Below are 24542 nucleotides of genomic sequence, written 5' to 3'. Positions count from 1 at the left end.
TGGGGAGAAGGGCAGACACTGAATACAGAGGGAGATACTAAGCAGCAACAAAGAAACTTGGGTTTAGTGTGTCAGTGTCTTAGTCAGCTGTCAGATTCTCCTCATGTCTGAGTCTTTTTCTTAGGAGGAGCCTTTATGCTTGGTTTAGGGATGCAAACTTCAGCAGGCATTACACTGTTGCAATGCCAAGTGCTGCTCCACACAACATGGAAGTGCTTCTGTGTGTCTGGTCCCAATTATGTGGTCAGAACAGAAGTGTATGAAGTCCTTAGAGGAGTCATCTTGCAGTGAGAGCACCCCTTCCAAAGCCATCAATTGGTGTGACTGATCTGTACTGCTGGATGCAGCACAGCCTTGTGTTAGGCCAGCTGGATCAAATGCTGCTCTTTGAAGGTGCTGCCAGTGTTCACTTTCCTCTTAGAAAATCACCACTAGAAGAAAATCTGTCTGCAGTAGCCCTCACCTAAAAAGTTCTGAAACAGATATTAAGCCTTAACAGGTATTTTGTTCAACAAAGATACATTTCTCAATTATTTTGTCTAAGTGTCTACCTGTCCAGGAAGCACATAACTCACAGCCATCTCTTGTGCCCAAATGTTGCATGCTGTTCAGCATCTAGGTTGCCTGTGAGAGGAATGGCTGGTATTGGGAGCACAGTCAGCTCCCACTTGAGATATTTCCAAACTCAAGAGCTTTTCAGAGATCTGTGTTGAGTTGCTACTTGTAAGGTCTGTGTGATATCTTAATGTATCTAAGGATGTTTCATGTTGTTAAGTTGTTCTCTTGATAGGAAGCCACTGTGGGGTTGAAATCTCTGCTATAATGAGATCTAGTTCGTAGCAGTTAAATGTCAAATCCGTGATACTTGAAACTATAATTAAAAGGAAAAAAAAGTATTGTGAGACAAAAATAAGAAAAACAGTAGTAGTTTTAAATATGGTTTAAATTTTTTTATATAGACACAATACCTAGGGACTTGGAACTGTTTAAAATTGGTTGTGATGCCAAGTGAAATAACAACTGACGAAGAATTGCTTTGCAATGCTTGTAAGGAATATAATATTCAATGCATACAAATACACCAAAACTAAAGGGAAGTGGTCTGGAATATTTAAATAATGGTAATGACATTATCCACTAATGTACATCTGTGTATAATTATAGCTTTCTAAACTCAAAATGAGTACTCTTAAATTTCTCATGGAATACCATAATGTCTTGTTGTATATGAGTAGAAATGCTGTGAAAAATGTTTGAATCCTGCTTTGAATTTGAACTACCTCATCCTTTTCCCTGCAGCAGAGCAGCTGCAAATGTGTAACCAATCATTTCCTGAAACAATTTTTTTGAGTCTAGTTCACAGAAACTAGACTCAGAGAAGCTTGCTGTTGCATCTTCAACATGTCTCAAATTTAGTCTTCCAGCTAGTCTTAATGGAGTGAGTGAGTAGAGCAGGGCAAAAAAAGTGAGCTGTAATAGCAAGGTTTGTCAGTAGATGTGGGCTTTCTGAGGCATGCAGAGCTTGCAGTGTCCTGAAAGAAAAAGTTGCAGCAACTCCGTGATTAATCAGCCTAAAAAAATCCACCCCACCTTCAGATTAGTCAGTTTACCATAATGAATTGTGCAGGGTTATGGCTGCAAGGAATGTTTTAACAAAATGTTAAATAAATGTGCATCCCTTAGTTTCAGAGCTCTGGGAATAGCGAAAGTATTTAGAGAATTGAATTAAAAAATTAATGTACATTTATTTGTTATGTTAAAAATATTACCGTAGTATTATTGTAATATTTCCCACTGAATTGACTTGAAAGGTTGCAATTTTGTTTCTTTGCATGTCTTCCCACTAATTTCTGATTCAGTAGCAGAAGCAGTGACATGATGTGTAAAATTAAAATATGCCAAATCCCTGCAACACTTGCATTTTAGCTGGTGTGTGCATTTATTTTCTTGTTGATATGTGTCCTGGCCTAAGAAAATAACTGCATGAGCAATGGCTACAAAGGTTTTATTCTAGTGGTGTTCTGTGTGCATCTAATGTGTGGTCAATGTCTCTGCTAGCTGGCAGCCACATTTTTATTTTTCAATAACTTCAAAGTGGTTGTCCATGTGCATTTACATACCAAGTTGTAGCCTGAAATTGTCAGCTCTTTTTAAAAATGTCAGGAAAATATTATTTTAAAGTATTAGTAGTATTTTAATGTAGAAAAATACAGTAGCCTTTTCTTTTTAATTTTTATTCATTAAATCTCCCTCTTGTGCTCTCATGATGAAAGAGCTGTGCCTCCTCTTAAGCAGTTTAAGTTGCTTTCAATCTTCCCTTAAGCTTAGCTTTCTGTATGAATGAGTTTTGTCAGTGCCAGCATTGTTGTCTTTTACCAAGAGGATTACTCCTCAAAAGCAAGTGGCCTTTTAATATCACATTAGAAGTTGGCAAGGCAAGCTGAAAAAGCAACTCTGTGGTGATGGTAACATGGTAATGCCATTTGAACATATGATTGATTCCTATATAGCACCAAATTACTATGCTGAAGTACTTTGCAATCAATGATATAAAGAAACTGGATGTTTTTATGCCTGTGATTTCAATAACTGCTTTCATCTCTTTTCCTGCTCTCAAGTTCTTGCTAAAGGATGTAACATCTTGTTTGCACCTAAAAGGTAGGGGTTTCCCACATGTACCTTCCAAAGTCTTAATTGGATGAAATTTAGTGCTTACACCAGAGTATCAGTTTAAACTGAGTTGCTGATTTTAGAGCCACTAAGTCCTAATCTAGGGCACAAAGTACAAGGTAAATATCCCTTAATGCCCCATACTCTCCCATCAAAATACTGTTTTATAAGAAGTCATAGGAGGCAAGGTGAGCATCAAGCAATATGCAGTGGCAACTTCCATCGTGGCAGCTTACCTCACCTCAAAATGTCTGAAGGCTGTACCAAGTAGTTTCCTGAAAGGGTGACATTTATAAGAATTCAAAATGGCATTTAACTGTGAGATTTCTGAATCTAACTTTGCCTTTGGCAGTTTGTTTATTTTATAAAAACCAAAACACAACAGCAACAAAATCCAAAGTGGAAAAACTTGATAATTACTCTCAATGGTACATGCACCTTACCTAGAAGGATTAATGTGAAGGCAGAGTTTTACCCCAAAGACTTAAAGGGAGGGGGACAGTGAAGAAGTACTCAATAGTTTGTTTTGTTTAATTACAGGAGAAACCGTTGCATTATTACTTTTATTATTATTTCTACTGTTTAGCAGATGTTTTACATTTATTTTTCAACTTATGTGTTTTTTAGACTCATTACAGTCATCTGGAATAGTAAAGAGCTTCATTGAATTTTGCAGCTACCATTGATACTTGGATTTCAATGTTTCTGTAGTGTCTTTAAAATGGTGCACAAAGCCAAATAATGAGTGAAATACAACTTTCTCAAAATACAGAAAGTATATATTTCACTGTGCTGGTGGGACTCAGTGCACAGTGACATAATTTCCCTCATCAGTGTGAGTCATAAACATTTTCTTGAAACGTGTTGTGTGGTTTTGGGAGTGTGCTTTTGTGTTGGTGTGGGTTTTCTTTGGTTTTTTTCATTGTTGTTGTCCTACAGCTTTCTCTAAGCAGTAGTACTCAGAGTAGTACTCAGTTTTTAACTGATTTAGCTGTATTTCTTGGGTGGGGGGGTGGGGGAAGCATCTGTATTTAGCTTTTCATTTCAGTATTTTAGAAATATGTTGCCTTTTTCAACATATTTCTAAAATATTAGTGCCAATTTAGCACTTAGTGACTTAAGCTGCATTTACATTGGAAAGTTCTGGGATGCCTGGGGACAAGCTGAAATGGTATCATTTGTGGTTGAAATGTTCCCCAGCGTAACTTAGGTCTGTTCCAACTACTTACTGTTCCATCAAAGAATTCCCCAGATGTGGCTTAGGAGCTGGGACAGCAGAGATATTTTCCAGTATGCGCTTCATACACCATCACCCTGCTCTGGAGACTCTGGCAGATTCCTGTAAGAGATGTGAACTATTCTGTACTGCTTGGCTTCAGTGCACTCAGTGATTAGTACAGGCATAGTGTTGTATCTCCTTGCATGTTGTAGTAAAGGTCTTGTCTTTCTCAGAATAGTGCCAATATAACTGGTTTTATAGATGGAACTCCTTTGGTGCAGATTTAAAAAAAGGAAACAGAATTTCTTTTGGCAAGTGTGCAAGAACAACAGAAGCTGATGGCACTTAAATCAAGTGTAGTGTACAAATTGGCATACAGTCCATGCAGTTGCTAGTTTTTGTTTTAAAGTTAACCTCTTCTCCACTTCTTCCAATAATGGGGTAATTCCAGCTTCATATTTTGTATTTTTGTGGTAATAAGAATGCAAAAATGTGGTGGTCAGGTTTTTTTTTTTCCTGTTGAAAGGAAAATGAGATTTATAGGTTCAAAATAAATGCTGGAAATTGGAGGAGGTGAAACTATTTGGTGAAACTTGGTGAAACTATTTGCCCCCCACCCATCTAAATCATCAATATCTCTGCAATCACAAATCCAGCAGAGTTGCCTGTGAAGCCCAGAATAAACTCCCATGATATTAACAGAGAAAATATTTTTGAAGTATTTTTCCAATAGTAGGGGTGCCATTCTGGATATAATTGCTAGATAACCTGATTTCTCTTTTCAAAGAACTTTGTTTAGGCTGTTCCTTGTTAGAGCAGGGATTTCTTCAGGTCTTGCTTAACCTTTTTGCCCATGTAGCTCCTTGGAACATAACTGACTAAAAAAGAATTCCATCTTTTTCCATCTTTCCTAATAATTTCCTTTTTTTTTTTCCCAAAGAAGAATTTTTACATAAATTAATTGCAAAAGTCTGACTCAATTTTTATTGTGTTTTTCAAGAAATTGAGAGAATAATCGTTGTTTCTCTTAAAATCCTTGTTTTCTTGGACCACCCTAAGTTTAAAATCTGGAAAACCAAGTTTACTTTGAAGACACAAAACTAAATTAAGATTATTTTAAAGATTATTTACTTTTTTTTCAGGAGGACCCAAATGATATCGACCCCAAAAGGAAAGAAGTGCGTGGCAATGATGTGGAGGACAAGGCACAAAGTGTGGAGACACTACCTCCCGGTACTGCAGTAAGATTTGTTATGAAAGATCCATAGCCATAAAACATTTATCAGTGGAAGCCATAAAACACTGCAGTTGTTCTGATTCTAATAATTCTTTGTAGTTTGAAAGTGCTAGGATTATTTTAGCAACATGTACTTCTTTGTGCTTGTAGCTTCAGCATCCTTAAATCTCACCTGCTTCACTGCTCCTTTGAGATAAAATAGGGAGTGTGGTTCTTTGCTAGTATGTTTGTATTGTCCTTCAGTAGGTTTGAGATACTGTAAAAGCCTCTGGTACAGCAGTAGTCCATTTCTCTTGGTGGATGATGCTGGCAGGCAACAGACAAGTCACCTTGGGACTGTTATTTTGACTGAAGATTCAGCCAAGGTTCATACATTTTTAGATTTATTTCTAGCTTTTGATTTGGCAGATTTTCCTAACTGTGGTGCTGGTGTACTTTATTTTTTTTCCTCATGCTTGCTTAGTATTTGTCACATGCTGGAAAATAACAGAGCAACATGATTTTTATTTTGTTTGAGTGAAATCCTCAAGCCTTGAGGATGAGTTAGGAAAACTAAGTGTTAAGGAATCTTCATTTCACGTAAATGTTTACATAAACTTCTTTGGTTGCTTAACTGTTTCACATCAAGGAGATTTCATATATAGCTACAATTGACAAACTAAAGCATACAGAAAAATGAAAATTGAATTTGAATATTTTACACAATTGAAGAAGTTTAACCTGTGACAAGGACAACTACTGATGAGATAGCATCACAGGTTTTGCTTCTCTTCTATGAATCCTTGTGTTTTGCTTACAAATATGTCTGGCCGAACATTTGAAATACTATGAGTTCTTGCAGAAAGAACTAACCCAGGCAAGCTTTCTTTTAAGCAGCTGGGAACTCCCATCCCCAAGAACATGTGAGGCATGATTTTTCTTTTTCAGTCATAAGCTCTTTGCTATTGATGCCTTTTTTCTGTATCCATTGGCCTACCTTAACTTAGGCACTCTTTGGAGAAGAGAAAAAAGACTGGTTATCTATGTCTACTTTTTTGGCAAAGCCTTTCCTTCGTGTATGTATGGAGAAATAAATCTCCAAAAGTTGAAGAGCCTGGCTTATTTAAGTTGGTTTCTGGCAGATATTTTCAGTTATTTGTTCTGCTTAACAGACCTGTCTACAAATTTTGTTTCTGGTGTTAGATCAGCCAATTTTGCACCTTCCAGAAGTTCTTATTTCCCTTTTTTTGAATGTTTATGTATTCTGGACCAAGCTTTATGCTTTCCTAGTGGCCTTAAATAGCCTGTTTGAGTATTAAAGGGAGTGGGAAGTGTCACAGGTTGAAAGGGAGAGCTGTCAGAAGCTGGAAGGGTTGAAACTAGAAGTAAGATTAAGTGTGCAGTAGAGCAGGTCATGGCTTTTTTCATTTCATATGTTGATTAGTAGTCTCTTATGGCCTGATGTAACAGACTGGAGAATTGTTACTGCAAAGTAGTATTAGAGTCTGGAATTAAACATCAAAGATGTCACAGAACTATACACTCTTCAATAATTTTTTTTTAATTTTCAGTTAATATAGGCAAACTTCTGAATTTTTGTGTCAGTGAAGCTTGGTATTCATATTTCTGCAGATTCTTTGCATTGTTTTAAAAATTTGATACTAATTTGCAGGATAGTCTAGACAAATTTAATATATAAGTGAGTTTTGATGTTACACTGTTAACACTACTGCTGAAGTTTAGTTACTTAATTAAATCTTTCATCAATTGTGTTTGGATTACTGAATGCTGTTCCTTAAATCATGACTATTAAACTGGATGTTTTCCTGTTTTTTACTGTAGGGAAAGTTCGGTGGCAAGACTTTGATCAGGATGCCTATGTTGGTGCTACTGTGGTGCGATCGGGCCAGGATCCCTACGCACGGAATAAATTCAATCAGGTGGAGAGTGACAAACTGCGAATGGACCGCAGCATTCCTGACACTAGGCATGATCAGTAAGTGCCAAACTGAGCCATCTTGGCTTGGATTAGCCTTTCTGTATTTATTGCTCTTGAGCTGCTTTTTCTGAAGCAGGACTTTCCAGCTTTAGAAAGGCCAGTAGCAGTAAACTCCCTGATCCTTGAACAGTGGGTTAAGGAACAATAAGTCTTATTCAAGTTTTTCTGTTTCCAGGACTTGCATCAGCGTGTACTATATATCCAAACTGGTGCTGCATTTCAGTCTTTCTTTTTTCCTATTTATCTGGTAGCATTTCTTGTTTTCTATGTTTGTAAGTCTCTTTCAAAGTGAAGATGATCAAACAGTGGAGCAGGTTGCCCAGAGAGGGTGTGAAGTCTCCAGGCTTAGGGTTATTCAAAGCCCGGTGCAGAGCCTGCTGTAGCAGGCACTGCTTCAAGGGAATTTGAGCTCAGAGATCTCCAGGGCCACTTTGGATCTCAGTCACTCTGTGATTCTGTTTGTATGTGATGATTGTCAACTCTAAACCTAAAGGAATCAATTTAGTCACATCGGGGTAAACATAGGACAGAATTATACTTCAGGCTGCTTGTGCAGTTTCAGGAAACAGTACAGTTCACAGTAAGGAAGGATATTACTTACTATTTATTGGTTAGAAAAGACCTTCTTCGTTTTAAAAAGGATTTAATAACTTGCATGAGTCTTGCTTAAAAAAAAGTTGCTCATTAGGACTTTGTTACTTGAAAATACAAAACCAGGTTTGGTTTGGTTTGGATTAAAAACTAGGCAAGCCAGTCTTGAAACATATTATTAGCCAACCATATGTGTGGTTAATTTGCCTAGCTAATTCTACAGTTAGGATGAATGTACATTCACAGATTTGTAAGTAGAAGAAGCAAAAAAAGACCCCAGAAGAGGAAAGAGAACAGGAAGATTCCTGTTGTCTCCCATAAAGCTCTTTAATCAGAAATGGCCTAGTGAAGAAAATTTGTGTAGAAACTCAGTCATTTCTGAAATCCCTTGTATAATAGTGTGGGTTTAGGTTTCTTTATGCAAAGTAGTTGCAGATGGGGTAAAGCAAGTAATTTGTTGCTAATTGCATGTCAAAGTAGGAAGAATATGATGTTTCACCTGTTGTCAAGAAAGCAGTAGAAAGCTCAATGCCTGTGATGTTGTACTGAGGAGTTTAAAATTACTTTTGAGTTTTCTTCATAGCATATACTTTTTTCCACAAGAAATGTATTCTAACTTTTTAGATCAGGTATTCTTTTCCAAGAGATCCAACTCAACTCTCAAATTTTAGAAGTTTCTATGACTCAGATATGCTGAATTTGGAATTTTTTATATACCTAATAACCTTGGGGGGGGAGGGGGGGAAGGGGCATGTCTCTAAAGACAAAGGCTGTCTGTTGAGAATAACTTAAGTAAGAGAGATATCCAGAGATAAATTATATTACAATGGTCGTTTCTTTTAACTGTTATTCTTGTTATTATATGCTGGCTTGCTTAAGTGTTTCCACTAAACAGAGCTGGAAAAGAACCCAGAAAGAGATATGTTACTGGGACAGGCTATATCTGAGCTGGGATTATTACTTAGACTGTGCCATGGAGCAGATTTAAGTGCTTATCAGTCTGTGAATAATCATCTTTTAAAGAAAAAATGAACCAAACAGTAAAACAAACTGAAGCAATCATTCTTACAAGCTGTACTTAATGAGTTCCCTGCCACGCTGCATTTAATTTTCATTCTATTTTGGGAAGACCTTTCACTGCAAAAGCTGAAAAAGCTGCATGAAATATTTTTTTTGGGAAGTGTGCAATGGAAAGAACAAAAGCAATAGCCATAGGAAGAAGACTGTCTGAGCACAAGACACTCTGAAGCATGTTAGTTTCTAATAAAGTTGAAGGCAACTGGGTTGAGATTAAGATCTCTCGTGGAGCTGTTGCAGTCTTCTTTAAGGAAAGAAACCTGGGTGAGAAGATACTTTGTTTCTTCTTAAATAACTTGTTATTAATTGCGTTGATGTGTCCAAGAGGCTCATTGACTTAAAAAAAATTACATAGCAGAATTTTTTAATTGCTGAAATTTTCTAGACTGTTTAGAAGCGGTTTATCAGGATTCTGCATTACATATGTAGATGTGAGTGTAGCTATGCATCTTTTTAATACTATATTGTTAAGTCTATATTTACATCATGCAAACTTTTACTAGCAGGAAGACAAAAGTTTTCCTTGTGCTTTTTGTGAAAGCATGCCAGCAGTACCACCACACACTTTTGGTTCACTCATTTTAACTGCTTGCCTTTGTTTTAAGCAAAAGGAAGAAGGGAGAAACAGGCAGATACAACATAAGAAAGGAAGTGGAGAGAGCTCTGAGCAGGAACATGGATTTTCACTCCAGCTGATGCTCACAAACTACCACTTGGGCTGATGCTCACAACAACTCTAAGAAACCTCTGTGTTTCCTTTCATTTCATGGTAGATTTGGGAAATCCAGAAAGTGACAAGTGGGTGTCACAGTTGTAATAGCAAACTCATAGACCTGTCCTTCTGTCAGAGTAAAATAGTTTCCCAAGGGGAATAAAGGATTAAATACCCCATGGTTTTTTAGACCAATGTTCCCCATGTATGCTTTGGACTAGTGATTTCTGATCACATCTTCTAATTGATGTGATGTGATGATTTTTGGGAATTACTGTCAAGTACTATAGCTGCACTGAACTGTTTTCTTTGTCATTCAGCACCTATTAGAAGCTTCTGACCTCATGCTTAAGTTTTACTCTTAAGTAGAGAAGAAATAAACTTTCCTGTGTCTTTAGTACCAGTTGAAATGAATGTTCTCCTTGCACTGGTTAAAATGTATATTTCTGCCAAAAAGTGGTTTCAAACAAATCAGAGGTTCTCGGAAAAATTGTTAATTAAATGAACCAGTCCAAATCACTGGGGGAAGGAATGTACTTTTCATGTTTTAACTGATTTTACTGACCTATGTTAAACATTGAAGGTCTTGATTGAAATTTTCAGTTCAAGTTCTGTCTTAAATACATTTATTTTTTTACTCTGCATGTAAAATTGAAGTGCTGCAGCTTGAGGAGACAAAGGTTAATCTTTGTGCCAAAAAAAATGACATTGTTTCTTTGGTTTGAATTTTAACTGTGGCCCTGTTGACACAGCAGAGTAGGAGGAAGACTGATACTGAGTCAGTTAAAGCAGGGATTTATGAAGAGCTGAAAACAGTGATACTTGGTGAAACATTCCTCCAGTTTTATTTGGATGACTAGAAGTCTTATTTCTCCCTCAGAAATACACAGTAGTGCTTTTCTCTTGAGTTTTCTTAAAATTGAGAGGCTTCATTGCCTTGAGTAATTCTCCCTAATATGTGATCTGGCTCAAGTGCTCTCTTCTGCAAAGAGATCAATATAAGTTTAATGTGACTTTTTAATTATTCTAATGCAAGTGCTTCGTGTGATAACTGTGTGCACAGTAGCTCTGTCCTCTGTGGGTAATTTGAAAGCTAGCAGGATGAAGAATATCTTCTTTGGCACCACAGACTTTGAGTATAATAATTACACATCTTTTAGCTGTCTAGATGAATTGCCAGAAGCTCACACTAGAGGAGGTGCTCTTTATTTTTCAGGAACACAGGCATTTGAGATGTATTTCTTCCATGCAGGGCTCTAGTGACAAAGCCATCGTGTACACCCACCACAAAGCCAGAGACGGCCCTGCTAATCTGACACAGCGGTTGCAGGCTTGGCATAGACTCTGCTTTTGTGCAGAGCCAAGTGAGGTCACTGCAGCATGAGAATGTTTTGTTTCTTGCAGGCACTAATGTGCATGACACCGCGCTTGTGTTGTATCAAAAGTACCACAGGTGGTTGGGTTTTTGTAGAGTGGGGCAGGGGAAGAAGCGCATTGCTGCTTGCTCTCTGATTCCAAGAAGGTGGAGGTTGTATTGTTTATGGTGCATGTTGCAGATGTTTAATTGGGTGTGGAGTGGGCTTTTATACAGGCAGAAGCCTAGTTTTAGAAGTGTGGGTGGCAAACTTCTCTTAAATACTGGTCTGATTAATACTGCACAGAGTACAGAAATTGAATTGCTGAAATAAGTACTGAAATCGCTGAATTTGCTACAGGTGTATGCTAGTTGGGTTTATTCTTTCTGAAGACAGCTAGGCCTGTTAAAATTCTACCCTTAATTAAAGGGCATGGAAGAAATACATAACTGGTGTGTGTCACTGCACAAATGGCAATCAGTATTGTGACTTGTCACATTGTAATGCTTTTGGCATAAACTCAAGATACATTGTTTTCTAGAACTGTTAGTTTCTAATATAACAAGCGTAACATCTTTTTAGGTTTATTTTATTAGATTAAATAGCTTAACTGTATGTAGTCCTGAAGGAAGCATTTTGGGATTTGCTTCTTTTTGCTTATTATATTAATTTCAGGTTTCTAGAGGTGATGAAAAATGAGTTGACATAGATAGAATATTTATTATCCTTATGGTTTGGAAGGATATGGTTCTGTCTTTAGCTGGCTCAGCATTGTCACAGCTAGCTCTGTTTTTCACATTCTGAATATTCATGATCCTTACAAATTCTCATTAGAATAGAAAATTAGTTTTATCTATGAGTATAGCCAGGATGTTACAGGAGCTTTAAAAATAAAGGGAGAAGTGGACACATGCCATTCCAAAGAAGAAAGATGTGGTGAACCATGCATTTTCGTTGAAAATATGCATATTGCCTTGGATGTATTGAATTAATTTATTGTAAAAGAAAGGCTCTGGTTTCATACTCAGCTGCACAAAAGACATTTTTTCAATTATGATTGTCTGGTGACTTGTCTGAACCTGCCCATGTTTGCCTCTGACTTTTCAGTCTTTTGTGTACTAAAACAGCTGCCAAAAGCATCAAAAGACAGGTTGATTATAATCTCACTTGAAAACAAGCTATTTAGTTCTTCTTAGGCCATGTGTCTATGAGTTTAATCAATAAATGCTTTGCGATGAAGGCAGTCTCCCACGCCTGGGATGAAGAAGTTAGGTTGAACTGACAAGGTTTTATTTCTTTCAGGTGCCAGCGGAAACAGTGGCGGATAGACTTGCCAGCCACTAGTGTGGTGATCACCTTCCATAACGAGGCAAGATCTGCTTTGCTTCGAACTGTTGTCAGGTATGCACAAGAGAGACTAATTTTTCTTTAAGGCCATTCATTTCTGTCAGCTCGTGATAAGAATGGGAAGCAACAACCCATTATTGAACTATACTGAGCTATCTGAAGAGGAAAAGGTAAGTTTTAATTTCATTGAGATCTTCAGTTCTTACATCCTGAAGTAGTTGATGTTAAACAAAATTGCTCACCTCAACTAAAATGCATGAAAGTATGGGACTGATATTCAGATGATGTTTGGAGGCTGGCTGTTCCAAGAACAAGTCAGGGTAGATGGATTCCCAGGTGTTATTTGACTCAAAGATATCTGCAAAAGTTGCTTGTTGGACATTGTCTAATGCACTGATTTCTGGGGGCTGGAATAGTGGGGGTGAGGGAGTTAGGGAGGCAGGGAAGAAGGAACACACAAAATTATACTTGTGCCTCTTTTCATGCTTTTTGTAAGAGCATGCCGTCAGCTGTTGTTGAAAGTAACATCCTGGGCAGGGTTCTACTGCAGCTTAACTAAGTAACTGCTTTTCTGACATTATTTTGGAAAATTAACACTGCGGTAATGATTTTTTGTTTTGGTCTGTTTCAGTGTCCTTAAAAAAAGTCCATCACATCTTATTAAGGAAATCATACTAGTGGATGACTACAGTAATGATCGTAAGTACTTTTATAGGATCCTACCTTACTGTGCTTATTCTGGTAAGATTTCCTGATGCTGATAGATCAGTCAGTTGAGAATAGGACACATCAATGAGAATTGGCAGTGACTTGGCCAAGTTTTAACTCTTCCATATCTGTCATTGTGGAAATGTGAAGTCTCTATAAATATTTCCAGTATATCTTGTCCTTCAGCTAACAGGAAATAATAAGAGTGTATTTTTAAAAAGAGCTTTTTCATAGTATGTTATCTTAAATAAAAATAAAACCCATGGTGTTTGCAACAAATATTTTTGTAGTGCTGTTTTAAAAGGATGCCTGTCTCCATCAGTCTCTCAGAAAAAATCTTACTGAACCTAAAATAAGTCAATGTCTTGTAGGTACTAGTGTATCATGACAGAAGTTTAACCAATTGAAATGGACCTCAGAGTCATATTTCTTAGAAGAAGCTAATATATATATTTGCATTAATACTGTTACTAATACTAGCTTAGGTCAGGTTTGTGTTAATGTTGGTTAGAAAGTGAGCTTTCTTATAGGCAAAGAAAGCAGTTTATTTAATCTTATGGAAGTTTTTTCTCTCTATGTAATGTAGAAACTGTCTAACGTTAGCAAAGAGAAAATAATTTTACAGTCTTGAAATAATTTTATTTAACTAAGCTAGCTTTAAGTAACATGGTGAAGGTAGTAATTTCTTAGCCTGGTAATTTTTCTTTATTTCTTGTGAGATGAGTAACTATTTATGAACACAGACATTTTCACCTACAAAACTTTTTTGTTTTTTTTGAAGATGGCCTCTCTTCTGGTACACAAATGTTGGATGCAAAACTGGTTCTTATCACTTGATTTTTTTTCTTTATTTTTTAAATTCTTAAACTTATTATTGGTTTTTTTTTTAAGCTGATGATGGGGCTCTCTTGGGAAAAATTGAAAAAGTACGGGTTCTTCGGAATGATCGGCGAGAAGGTAGGCTTAATTTTAAGGAAGTAAGATGCAAGTTCCACTGTGTTGCTTTATCTGTTAGTTTTCATCAAGTCTTTTAAAGGAACATTCCTCTTTACTTGCCTTATTGAAAGAGAGATCTTCACTTTATAAATCTTCTAGTAGAAGGAATAAAAAAAAACATAATTGTGCAGGTAAAAACAGTAATTGTAATTGTTTCCATATTGTTCTGTGCACAATTACCCATTGTTGGCTTTTACAGTGTGAGCTTCCTTCAGGAATTGCATTTAATCTTCAACCGTTCCTTTCTCTTCCTGCACTGAATACTTAGTTAAGCTGCTTCCATAGTACACAAGGTCTCACTGTAAAATGTATCTGTGTTTGAAATGATGCAGCTTATAAATAGCCGTCTTTTTTTGCTGGGTTTTTATGGGTTTAGTTGATGGACAGCCAGACAAACAACTTGCTTTGACTAGAGGGTTTGAGGAGCCAGGAGGGCTGGGACCAAGTATGCTGGTTTTTCTGAAGCCAGTTTGCCCTGTAACAAATTTGTCTTACATTTTTGTTTTCTTCTACGTTGCTTTGTAAGTTGTGGTGTCACATCACTGAGCCCTTCAGTCAGCAGTTCACTGATGGTGGAGTTTAAAGTATTAGATGCAGGCAACTGTTATCTACAGCTGTTTGAAATAATAACTGAGATTTGACAGTTGAAATAGCTGACTGAATTAGCACATATGTCCTTGCTAATTTTTATAAGCTGCATCTTCTAGACTGCTGGCCTGGCCTGGGGAAGAGCTGGAATCATTAGATTGTCAGGAACTGGAAACTAAATATGTGTTATCCCATAATTAAAGTTAGTGCAATAACTGATGGGTTCTAGTGTTTAAATACTCTGTTTGGAATATACTTGTGAACAAAGGAAAGCAAGTCTTTTATGACTTGCCATGGTTGCCAGGTTCTGAGTAAGTTAATGTCATTTTTCAGTGTATCACTTGAAGATGGAGATAGCAGTAAGGAAAAAAACAGAATGAAGTAACACATTTTTGATGTTTGTTTTTTTAGTAATTTTAAATATTGATTTGCAATGCATATACAAATACATGCTTAGGAATGTGCATCCGTATATCTGAAAATTAAATATAATTTGACAAATCTATTATGTCAGAAGAGCACAAATGTTTGCAGATAGAAGGCAGAGTATTAGTTTGTATCTTTGTGAGATTAAGATTAAATATTGCACAAACAAATTGAAATTTAAGAGAATTAGTGAATGTGTAGTGTGCTAAGAGTGGATCAGTAGTATGAATGATAAAGGAAAGCAGTGTGTTTTACAGCAAAAGTTGACGTGAAGAGATGGTGTCAGTGAAGGGAGTGACATAAACTGCTGTTCTTTCAAAAATAAATATTACTGGCTATTAGTCTCATCTCTAGTACCAGAGTTTGTTATGGGAACAGATGTGTTTTAGGGTGTGGTAGTCTACAGAATAAATGTTCAGTGGAACCTTTTCAGCTCTATTCATTATAAGCCTGAATGTGATTGTGGAGGACTCAATGACCAAAGTGCTCGCATCCATTTTTTTAAACTCTGAAATTAGAAACACTGTCATGTGTTTTCTATAGAATTAGAGTAAGACAGTAGGCTCTTCAACAATATTATTTAGAAATAATAAGCTCTGGAGGGAGCAATTTGAGAAGTTAAAAGTATAGCAATAGTGCTGGAAGAATGGTTTGATGTGGAAAAACTGAACAGAACAGATTCAAAGGGTGAAATTAAGGCACCAGCACTAAGTCTGTGAGGTACAGTTAGGTGTCAGTGTGCCACAGATAAAATGTAAAATGTTGGAGAGCCATGGCACAGCATGTATCTGGAACTGTGCTCACACTTGAAATAAGAGATAGGAAAAGGATCTTGATGGGGCTGTTATTGAATGTTGGTCAGAGCAAACAAGCTTTTCCTCTTAAGCATCTTGTGTTCTGTTGGCATAGTCATGTTTTGCATATTTATTTTGTAAAGGGAGGAGTAAGTAACAGGCTTGACTCTTTTAGAGTATTTCTGTTGGGGGAGGAAAATGCCTGAAGAAACCAGAACAGATTTAGTGGGAAACAATGAAGAAAGAAAGAAGAAAAAAAAAATCAAAACAACAAAACAAAGCTAAAAAAGAAAAAAAAACCAGAACAAAACAGACTTGGCTTTGGTCTCACATGACAAAAAGAAATCAATGAATTTTTGAATAGTAGTAGAAAAAAGTAGGGAGGAAATTTGCAAAGGAATGGGAGGAAGCTTGCTATGTGTATATATAGCAAGGGACTTTAAGGATTGGTGAGGTCATCCAGTGAACAGATTGTAAAAGAAAAGGAAGGAAAGGAGCAGGGTAAATCAGTGAGAGTATCTATCTAATCGAGACATAAAGAGAAGAACCTTTTGGTTTTGCCAGAAGTTTCTGCCTAAAGATATCTATTCAGAACAGACAAACCCCAAACAAACTGCAAAACAAGAGAATGGCTGTAGTCACAGAGGAAAGACAAATGGGTTGGGGTAAGGTTCTCCAATGGGAATTAATGAAGCATGGTTATTTCTTGAAGAAGTTCATAGAAGTCTGTACAGACTCTGGTAAGTACTAAGATGGGGGTTGGCAAAAAGGTGGGGAGAGTAAGTTAATTATGGTGCTTTCCTTAGTTGCATAGTAGAACTTGAGGAGGCATACCTGTTTTCAGATCCAATCTTAAGATTTATTGGTGTAAATACCACTTAGGGTAATACAGATCCATCTGTATTTGTGTATCACTTGTTTTGAAAAGGTACTTTTCTTCTTCTGCTTAAATCAGATGGAAACTTGCAGATTGCAGTAGGCTGGGCACTTGCAGGTGTTTTGGTGTGAAGTCATTTCACTGAATTCTTAATGAGCATCTGATTTTGATAATGGAGCTTGTGTACTTGCCCTGTATGAGTAATTTATCTGACTACTAACTTAGAATGCAATAGTTTCTCACTACTGTTGATTGTTTTCCCCAGGAAGTACTTAAAACTTTCCATCTTTACTTCTCAGGCCTGATGCGCTCCCGTGTCAGAGGGGCAGATGCAGCACAAGCCAAAGTGTTGACCTTCCTGGATAGTCACTGTGAGTGCAATGAACACTGGCTGGAACCACTTTTGGAAAGAGTAGCTGAGGTTAGTAAAGAGTTGTAAAGTAATTTCCTGAAGAAGCAGCTTTTAAATATTAAAGCCATCTGGTTTATACTAGATTAATTTTATTCATTTTCCTAAGGAAGCTTTTTCCCTGATTTAAGATGATGGAGATGATTGGAGTGTTCTGTGATTAAAACATATTTTTGTTCATTTAATCTGTGAACACAGGAACATAAAATCTGAATATTTATTACTATCTTTGCAAGTAATTCAAATATATGCTTCCTTGGTTCTTTGGGGACTGCCTCAGTAAGCTGAAAATCTTTAGAGCAAAGTATGATTCTCCTCTACCAGTATCATCTTGATGTGATTCACTTTACCTGAATCTTTATGCCTCATTAAAATTCAGTGTGATGATAGGAGAGAGGATGACTTGTCAAACCAAAATTCTCATGGAAACTAGCAGGAACTAGAGGCTCTCAGCATCTATGAAAATTATGCTTAGTCTGGTGTCCTGGAAAAGCAATTGGGAGGATTGAGAGTGAAACTATACTGTTTTCTCCAGGGGTTGCTTATACTTGTTAACTTGCTCTGGAAGAACTCAGTTGAAGTGGAAATTGAATGAAGTGTGATTCCAAAAAAGCACTGAGAAACACTCAAGACAACAGGGTTTTTATTCTTTCTTAATTGCATTCCCTTTCTGGAAAGCTCGTCTTCCAGGAAAGGTTTGGTTCCAAAATGCTTCTGATCAAAATGGCTTTGCTAAGCTACTCTGTTTGGTTAATGCCCAGTTCTTCACTTACCCACATTATGGTTTCCTTTGCATTCTCCAAAAACAGAATGGGGGAGAGAGAAGGAAGTAAACCCCACACACTGAGTGTGCCAATGAAGAAGCTATCAATTGATGACTGATTTTCTTTATTCTGTTTGGTCCTGTCATCCTTTTAGAATCATAAAATCATATAGGTTGGAAATGACATTTAAGATCATTGAGTCCAGCTGTTACCCAAGCACCTGCCAAGCCCATTATTAAACCATGTCCCTGAAGTGCCACATCTACACATCTCTTAAATAAGTGCCTTCAGGGATGGTGACCGCTCCACTTCCCTGGGCTTGACCACTCTTTCAGTAAAGAAATTTTTCCTAATACCCAATCCAAATCTCTGTGATGTAACTTGAAGCTATTTCCTCTTTCCTGTGCTTTTTATTTCTTAGAAGAGACTGATCTCCACCTTGCTGCAAACTTCTGTGAGGTAGTTGTACAGAGTCATAAACTCTCCCCTGAGACTCCTTTTTCCAGGCTAAACACTCTCAGCTCCTCCTCAAAAGGCTTGTGTTCCTTCATAGCTCCCCATTACTCTTCTCTGGACACACTCCAGCACCTCACTATCTTGGAGTGAGTAGCCCAGAAAAGGACACTGGATTGGGGTGGTCCCAGTGGTGCTGAATACAAAGGGATGATCACTGCCCTGGTCCTGCTGGCCACACAGTTGCTGATCCAGGCCAGGATGCCATTGACCTTCTTGGCCACCTGGGCACATGCTGGGTCATGTTCAGCTGCTGTCAGTCAGCATCCCCAGTCCTGTAGTATTGCATGAAATTGTGACCTGAGTGCAGAACCTGGCACTTTGCCTTGTTGAACCTCATAAAATTGGCAATAGCTGTTATATTTGCCAGGTGTTCCAGAAATACTGCAAGTTGCCCAAGACACATCAGCAGTTGAAGTCCTGTTTTGGAGTAGAAATAACTAATCAGCTCAAACCTGGACACTGTTAAAGTACCTAGAGCCTAAAAAGGCCTTGAGCATGGGTACCATAGCACTTCCTCCTATTTTTTTTACCTATCTCAAGTGTTACAGCTTCAGAAGGGTTGGGGGAATTTCTCTCTAATTATTAACTAGGAAATAAACTTGAAGGCATAAAATATATCTCTAAAAGAAGCGGAGAATGCTTGCAGCTAAATCACTAATGAATTCTAGGACATGGGAGCTGTTTTCAGGCCTTTTGTGTAAACTACTTGAAGCATCTATTTATTGAAGAAATTAGAAGAGAAATGGTTGTTTTGGTCAGCAAAACCCTGCATTTGGTAAGACAGTTACTTGGTAATTTTCCCATTTCTCTTCTGTATGACTTTTTGCAGGTCATACTCATTTATCTTTCTGAAACTGATATGGACTTTGAAAAAATGTTACCTTTTCATTGTAACAGAATGTAAAACCTCTTACTAAATTGCTGGCAATTTTGTGAAGATCCAGCATTGAATGGGGTGTATTAGGTTGGAGAAGCGGATGCATATTTTGCTTCTTGCAGCAGCTACATTTTAGTGGCATGTGAATTATTAGATCCTTCAAAACTCGCTGCTTCCAACTGTCACCATAGTACAAACTAATTGTGTACCACTGAATAGTTTTCAACTGTATGAATATATTTTTCTCAGTCTTAAAAGATTGATGTACTGTTAAATAAATAATGGATATAGAATTCCATTTAACTGTCATCTGCAAAGATTCCCAGCCAACAGCTATGGGTACTGAAAAAGCAGCTTTTAAGTTTTCTGGTTGTTCAAATAATTAAGGCCAGGTTAGTGTTTATATATTGTATATGACAGCTCTTTGTTATTTTAAATGGATTAATTCAGCTCTCAGGGCAGACAGTATGTTAGTTGATGTTAATTGGCAGCATTTTTTGATAGTCTCAGTGACAAGAAGCTGAATAGACATGAACTCTTTTCTGCTCACTGGTAACTTTTTTCAGGTCAGGGCTCCTGTTCATGAATACTGTGTTTTCTGATAGGCAGCTGCTTCTATTGTATATCTGGTGGAAAGTGTTTTGTTCTTCTTTTTTTTCTTTCTGTTCCAGGATTGCCCACTTGGCATTTATTTCTGTTGGAGTGTTAGGAGAGTAATAGTGTGTGTTACAATATAAGAATATACAGCTTCCAAGAAACAGTCTGAATCAAGTCAGTTCTGCAGAACTCTATCTGATGTGCTATAACCACTTTAGAAAGCTCTGCCTCTGACACCTGAGATATCAAACTTTCCTCCTGAATTGAAACATGATCCATCCGAGAGTTTTCTTCTATAAGATGGATTCCTGGTTAGAATATCTTCCTTTTTTCAGGAGCCATGTTTGCTTAGCATTTCTGGAGGGGGTCTGATTCTACTAGGGACTTTTCAACAGCAATTTTAGCAAAAGCTCAGTGCAGAAGCAGCATATGCACAAGGTGACCACTTTGGAGTTCAGAATGTGTACAGATACTCGTGTAACCTGGAGCTGGTATACCTTTTGCTCCTTCCGGGAGAGTGGTTTTCTGCTTGATTCTTAAGGCAACCTTTTATGCCCTCTAGATTTTTTGTGTGTGTGATTAAATGAGGAGACAGTGGAGGTTAACCCTTTGATTCCTCAAAAATGTCAGCATAGTTATAAGTATACACAGTTCTGAAAACATCTATAACTACTAGCAATTTCATGGGCACTCATCTACTTGGCTTTTTCCTTTTCAAATTTCTAAACACTTTGACATTCTGTTCTTAGAATTCAGCAATTGTGTGAGAAAAATAAATTGAAAGATTCTGGTGCAGAACTGAACTAATCTGTTTTCATAGCATAGCAGTAAATCCTGTGTCACATTTAGGAAGGTATTTTTAAACAGAGATGATCTTAAAAGGAAAAATGACTAAAATTAAGAAGTGAGATGTGGTTTGCTTTTTCATGTCTGTCTCAGATTTTTTGACTTTGAGTGAGATCACTTTTAACTGATGCTAAAAGGAAAATATTTATATTTTCTCTTAAGAAATATATATCTTATATATATTAGGTAGATATATATAGAAATTATATATATTATATATATTATATATATATATATAAGATATATATAGAAATATATATCTTCTCTCTCTCTCTTTAATCTTTGAAGTGTCTTGAGACTTTTAGAGGGGGGAAGCAATGAATGCAGAATCTCGAGGATAATTTCTCATGGTTTATAAAAACAATATATAAAGCCTAATTCTCTAGAGTATTCATAACTTCCTTATAAATTGTCAAGATGATGTGGTTTGCTACAAATTTTCAGGTGCTAGAGACTTACAGTGTTTGCAGGCTATTTCTTTTTATTATGTTCACCAAGAAGTACATGGCTTTCCAGTTGCACTTTCCAATAGAGGGCAAAAGATTTTCTACATTAAATTATCCTAAAGAAAGGTACTTATTTATGCATGGTGTGATTAAAGGAACCAGCTGCTTTTTAGTCTTTTAAATGAGTGAACTCTAATTTGGAGACCCACAAAGCTCTCTTTTAGCAGTGTCTGCATTAACAACTTTCTAATGCTCTGCAAAGCATCACTTTAAGAATGTACAGAGCTTTTTTCTGCTTTGCTACTGAGCAAATCCTGTAATTTCAAGTCACAGAAGGGCAGCACATTGCCAAGCCAACAATGTGAGGGTTATACATCAAGACTGAATGCACATGGCCTGGGTATTTGGCTGTCAGAGAAACAACTGGGAGTTGTTTAAATATGTTAGGTGTAGCAAGTGGTGTTAGTTTGGTGTTGCACTGATATTGATAGAAATAATCAGACCAGCAGTAAAAGCTCAGGTGTATAGAGACAACATGCAACCTGCTTATGCAACTTGGTGGAGATAAGCTGAAGCCTAAATGAAGCTCTGCCTAATGTGGCACCTGATAACTTGGGCAGCTTTTACCACCAGGTTGAACCTGATCAAGTAGAACTATTTGAAAAACAAATCTTATTCAAAAATACTTTGAGGGGGCATAGATGTATAATCTGTCTCAATTTCAGCTAAGGAATAAATGAGAAAGAAAGGAAGGATGTTTTCATTTTTGTATTTTATGCTCATAAATAAACTGTGAATAACTGGACAGGTCGATATCTTCTGCCTCATCAGTCTTTATTTAAGGGAGTTTCCTAATTCTATCACTATATACAGAATGCCTAAAATAAGGGCATGGGTACATCTAAAGCATTTCAGTGATGTAGGAAGGTGTACACACACACACACACACACACAGAGGACTTTGCAGGGAAGATGCAGTAAATTGTAATTCCCTCCCAAGTACAACAGAGTTAGCAACACTGTGCCTTGCTTGCCATTGCAAACATGGGCTTGAGGCTGTCGCTAGGAGAAACAGGAGCTAAAGATGTCATCCATGGGGAAATATGGCAGGTTGGCCTTTTTTGTTTGTATTTCTAGTTTGCTTTAGACCAAATGAATTAATTCTCAGTAGGAGACCAGATTAGATGTTCTATTACATTTCTCATGAAAGCAAATTTTTAGCCTTGTTGGCATAGCTGCAGTGATAGTAAAGGAAATGGAAAAAGCAATGTCTTCAGCTTTTCACTTAGTCTTCAGCTTGAATTCTCTTGGGCTTGCTTGAATTCTTCTTTTGGATGATACAGAAATTCATGACCTTTTGCTCACTCAGGCAGAATGACCTAGTAGATGCCGTTTATGTAATTAGGGCTGATTTAAAATCAGCAGAGATTGAATAGTTAAGGTTCAATAAAAAGAAAATGGTTGTTAAAGGTTCTTATTGGACCAAGCAAAGCATTTGTTTAAGTTGCTTTTAAGTCTTTTATTATGACCTCAGCCTCATACTAATTTGGTTCCAGTCTGTTCTGCATAATACTGGTTAGTAAGGGGGATACATGCTTGAACCACGGTTTAGAATATATGTAGTGTTGTTTCAAGACATACTGATAAAATAAATTCCTAAAATAGAGATGTTTAGGTTGTATTTCTTTTAACCATGAGAACAGTTTCTCTATAATAGGAGTTACCAAAATATCTCCTGTTTGTTCAAAACATTTTTTTTATATTCACAGATTTGATGATATGCTGTTCTGAAGTTATCTGTTCTCTGAATGATGTTAAATTGTGCAGCTCCAAACTTTTATTTTGAATTCAAGCAATAACTCATGGAGACAAACTGGCTTAACCATGATACTGCATTTCTAACATTAGATGAGTCTTATTTTAGAACACTGAGGTCTTGTGATTCTGCTGGATAATACACACGGAGTTGTTGGAAAGATTTTTGTTCTTAAACTATTTTGGCAAAAACATCAGTTAAAATAATTAACATTGCCCAGAATAGTATACAAGACCATGGTTGGATAAGGACTGTGGTTATCTGTACCACTGGAAGCTTAACTGCTGGAGATTAATAGTATCCATGAGTCTGAGGTGCTTTTTAGGTTCTCTTTCCTATCTGAGTATAGGTTATTGAAGTGTGATTCTCCTAGTGTGAAATGGATTGACATTAACCTAAGACTTTTCTGATTGCAGAAAGGCCTAAGTGTCCCTTAAAGGTTGTAATGATAAGACTGTAGTCCACTGCATAGCTGGAGACTTGCCGTGAAAAATATGAATTGTCTGGATGCTTTTCTTTGCATTGGGTTTAAAAGTAAGAATGGAAGGGCTGTTTGCTTGACTGCCTTTAGAACCACAGGTTTGCTGCCTTCTTCAAGAGCAAGTCAGAAGAGGGGGATTACTGAATAAAAGTAGCCTAGAATAGAAAGAGGATTTCCAGTCACACCCTATGCTATGGTTTCTGCTCTCTGAAGCAGTGCTGAGCAGTGCTATTCACAGCACAGGCTCTTTGGAAGTAGAGGGAGAGCTGGGGAGACATGCTAATGAAATCCTGCTGAACTGTTCAACATCACATCCTGCCTGAATCTTTATATATTGATAATTTCATTATTTCAATATTACTTTCTAACATTTATTTTAGGACAAGACCAGAGTTGTGTCTCCTATTATTGATGTAATTAATATGGACAACTTCCAGTACGTGGGGGCGTCAGCTGATTTAAAAGGCGGTATGTACCTGTACTGGAATTCAGACTTTAAAAACCCCATCAAGAATCAAAGCTCATAATCACTGCAGTTGTGGAATGGGCAATTAACATACTGTTCTTCCCTTTCCTAGATCTAGTTTCAAGTTCCATAGGTCACTTACTTCTTGGCTTGGATTTTAATTGGCCTTACTGTTCTCTGCTTTAAAAGTTCATCTTTATTATACTAATTCTTATAAGTTTATGCTGCCTTTTACCAATATGCAAGACTTGATCCAAGGTTTGTAGGGTTGTGTAAATGTGTCAGAAAAAGCTAATAGCCAGAGTTATGGTTCTCTTTTTAGATAACACAGGCATTAATTGCTCACTAGTTTAGAAGCCCATCAACAATGCAGTGTCTATGAGGTTTTTTTCAAGATGCTGGTTCGCTTAAAAAGTTAAAATCTTCTGAATAAGCAGAAGGCTTTGGAATGTGTTTAAAAAAATAAATGTTTGTTAGCCATGATCTGTAATTGTGAAAACACTCACATGTGACCATGAAAATTTGTAGTATTTATACCTTTGCCATTGAAAATATCCCCAGTTAAACTGAGAAGTACTACAATTTCAATATGGCTAGGTAGTGTAAAGTATTGACAGCAAACAGCAAGAAGACTTTTGAAGCCCTAAATAAGAATAAATAAAAAAATTATTCTCATCTTCTTTCTCAAAGAGGGAGAGGGCAACTACATGCTAAATTCCTTACTTATTACAGATTTTTAAAACTTCTTT

At 37.0% G+C, this 24542-nt stretch overlaps 1 protein-coding gene across 2 annotated transcripts in view; it reads left to right on the top strand.

Moving 5' to 3' along the window:
• Nucleotides 1-24542, top strand: part of GALNT2 (polypeptide N-acetylgalactosaminyltransferase 2) — an 86641-nt gene that overhangs the window by 43724 nt on the left and 18375 nt on the right. For both annotated transcript variants that reach the window (XM_036380593.2, XM_036380594.1), the window contains exons 2-8: nt 5032-5122; nt 6948-7101; nt 12142-12240; nt 12818-12885; nt 13786-13851; nt 16875-16996; nt 23708-23795. In XM_036380593.2, coding sequence (XP_036236486.1) covers nt 5032-5122; nt 6948-7101; nt 12142-12240; nt 12818-12885; nt 13786-13851; nt 16875-16996; nt 23708-23795 — 688 coding nt within the window. The remainder of the gene's footprint in view (nt 1-5031; nt 5123-6947; nt 7102-12141; nt 12241-12817; nt 12886-13785; nt 13852-16874; nt 16997-23707; nt 23796-24542) is intronic.

This window comes from Molothrus ater, chromosome 3 (genome assembly GCF_012460135.2).
Source record: "Molothrus ater isolate BHLD 08-10-18 breed brown headed cowbird chromosome 3, BPBGC_Mater_1.1, whole genome shotgun sequence".
NCBI classification, from domain to species: Eukaryota; Metazoa; Chordata; class Aves; order Passeriformes; family Icteridae; genus Molothrus; species Molothrus ater.
Note: the sequence above shows the minus strand (reverse complement) of the source record. Positions and strands in the feature narration are given on the sequence as shown.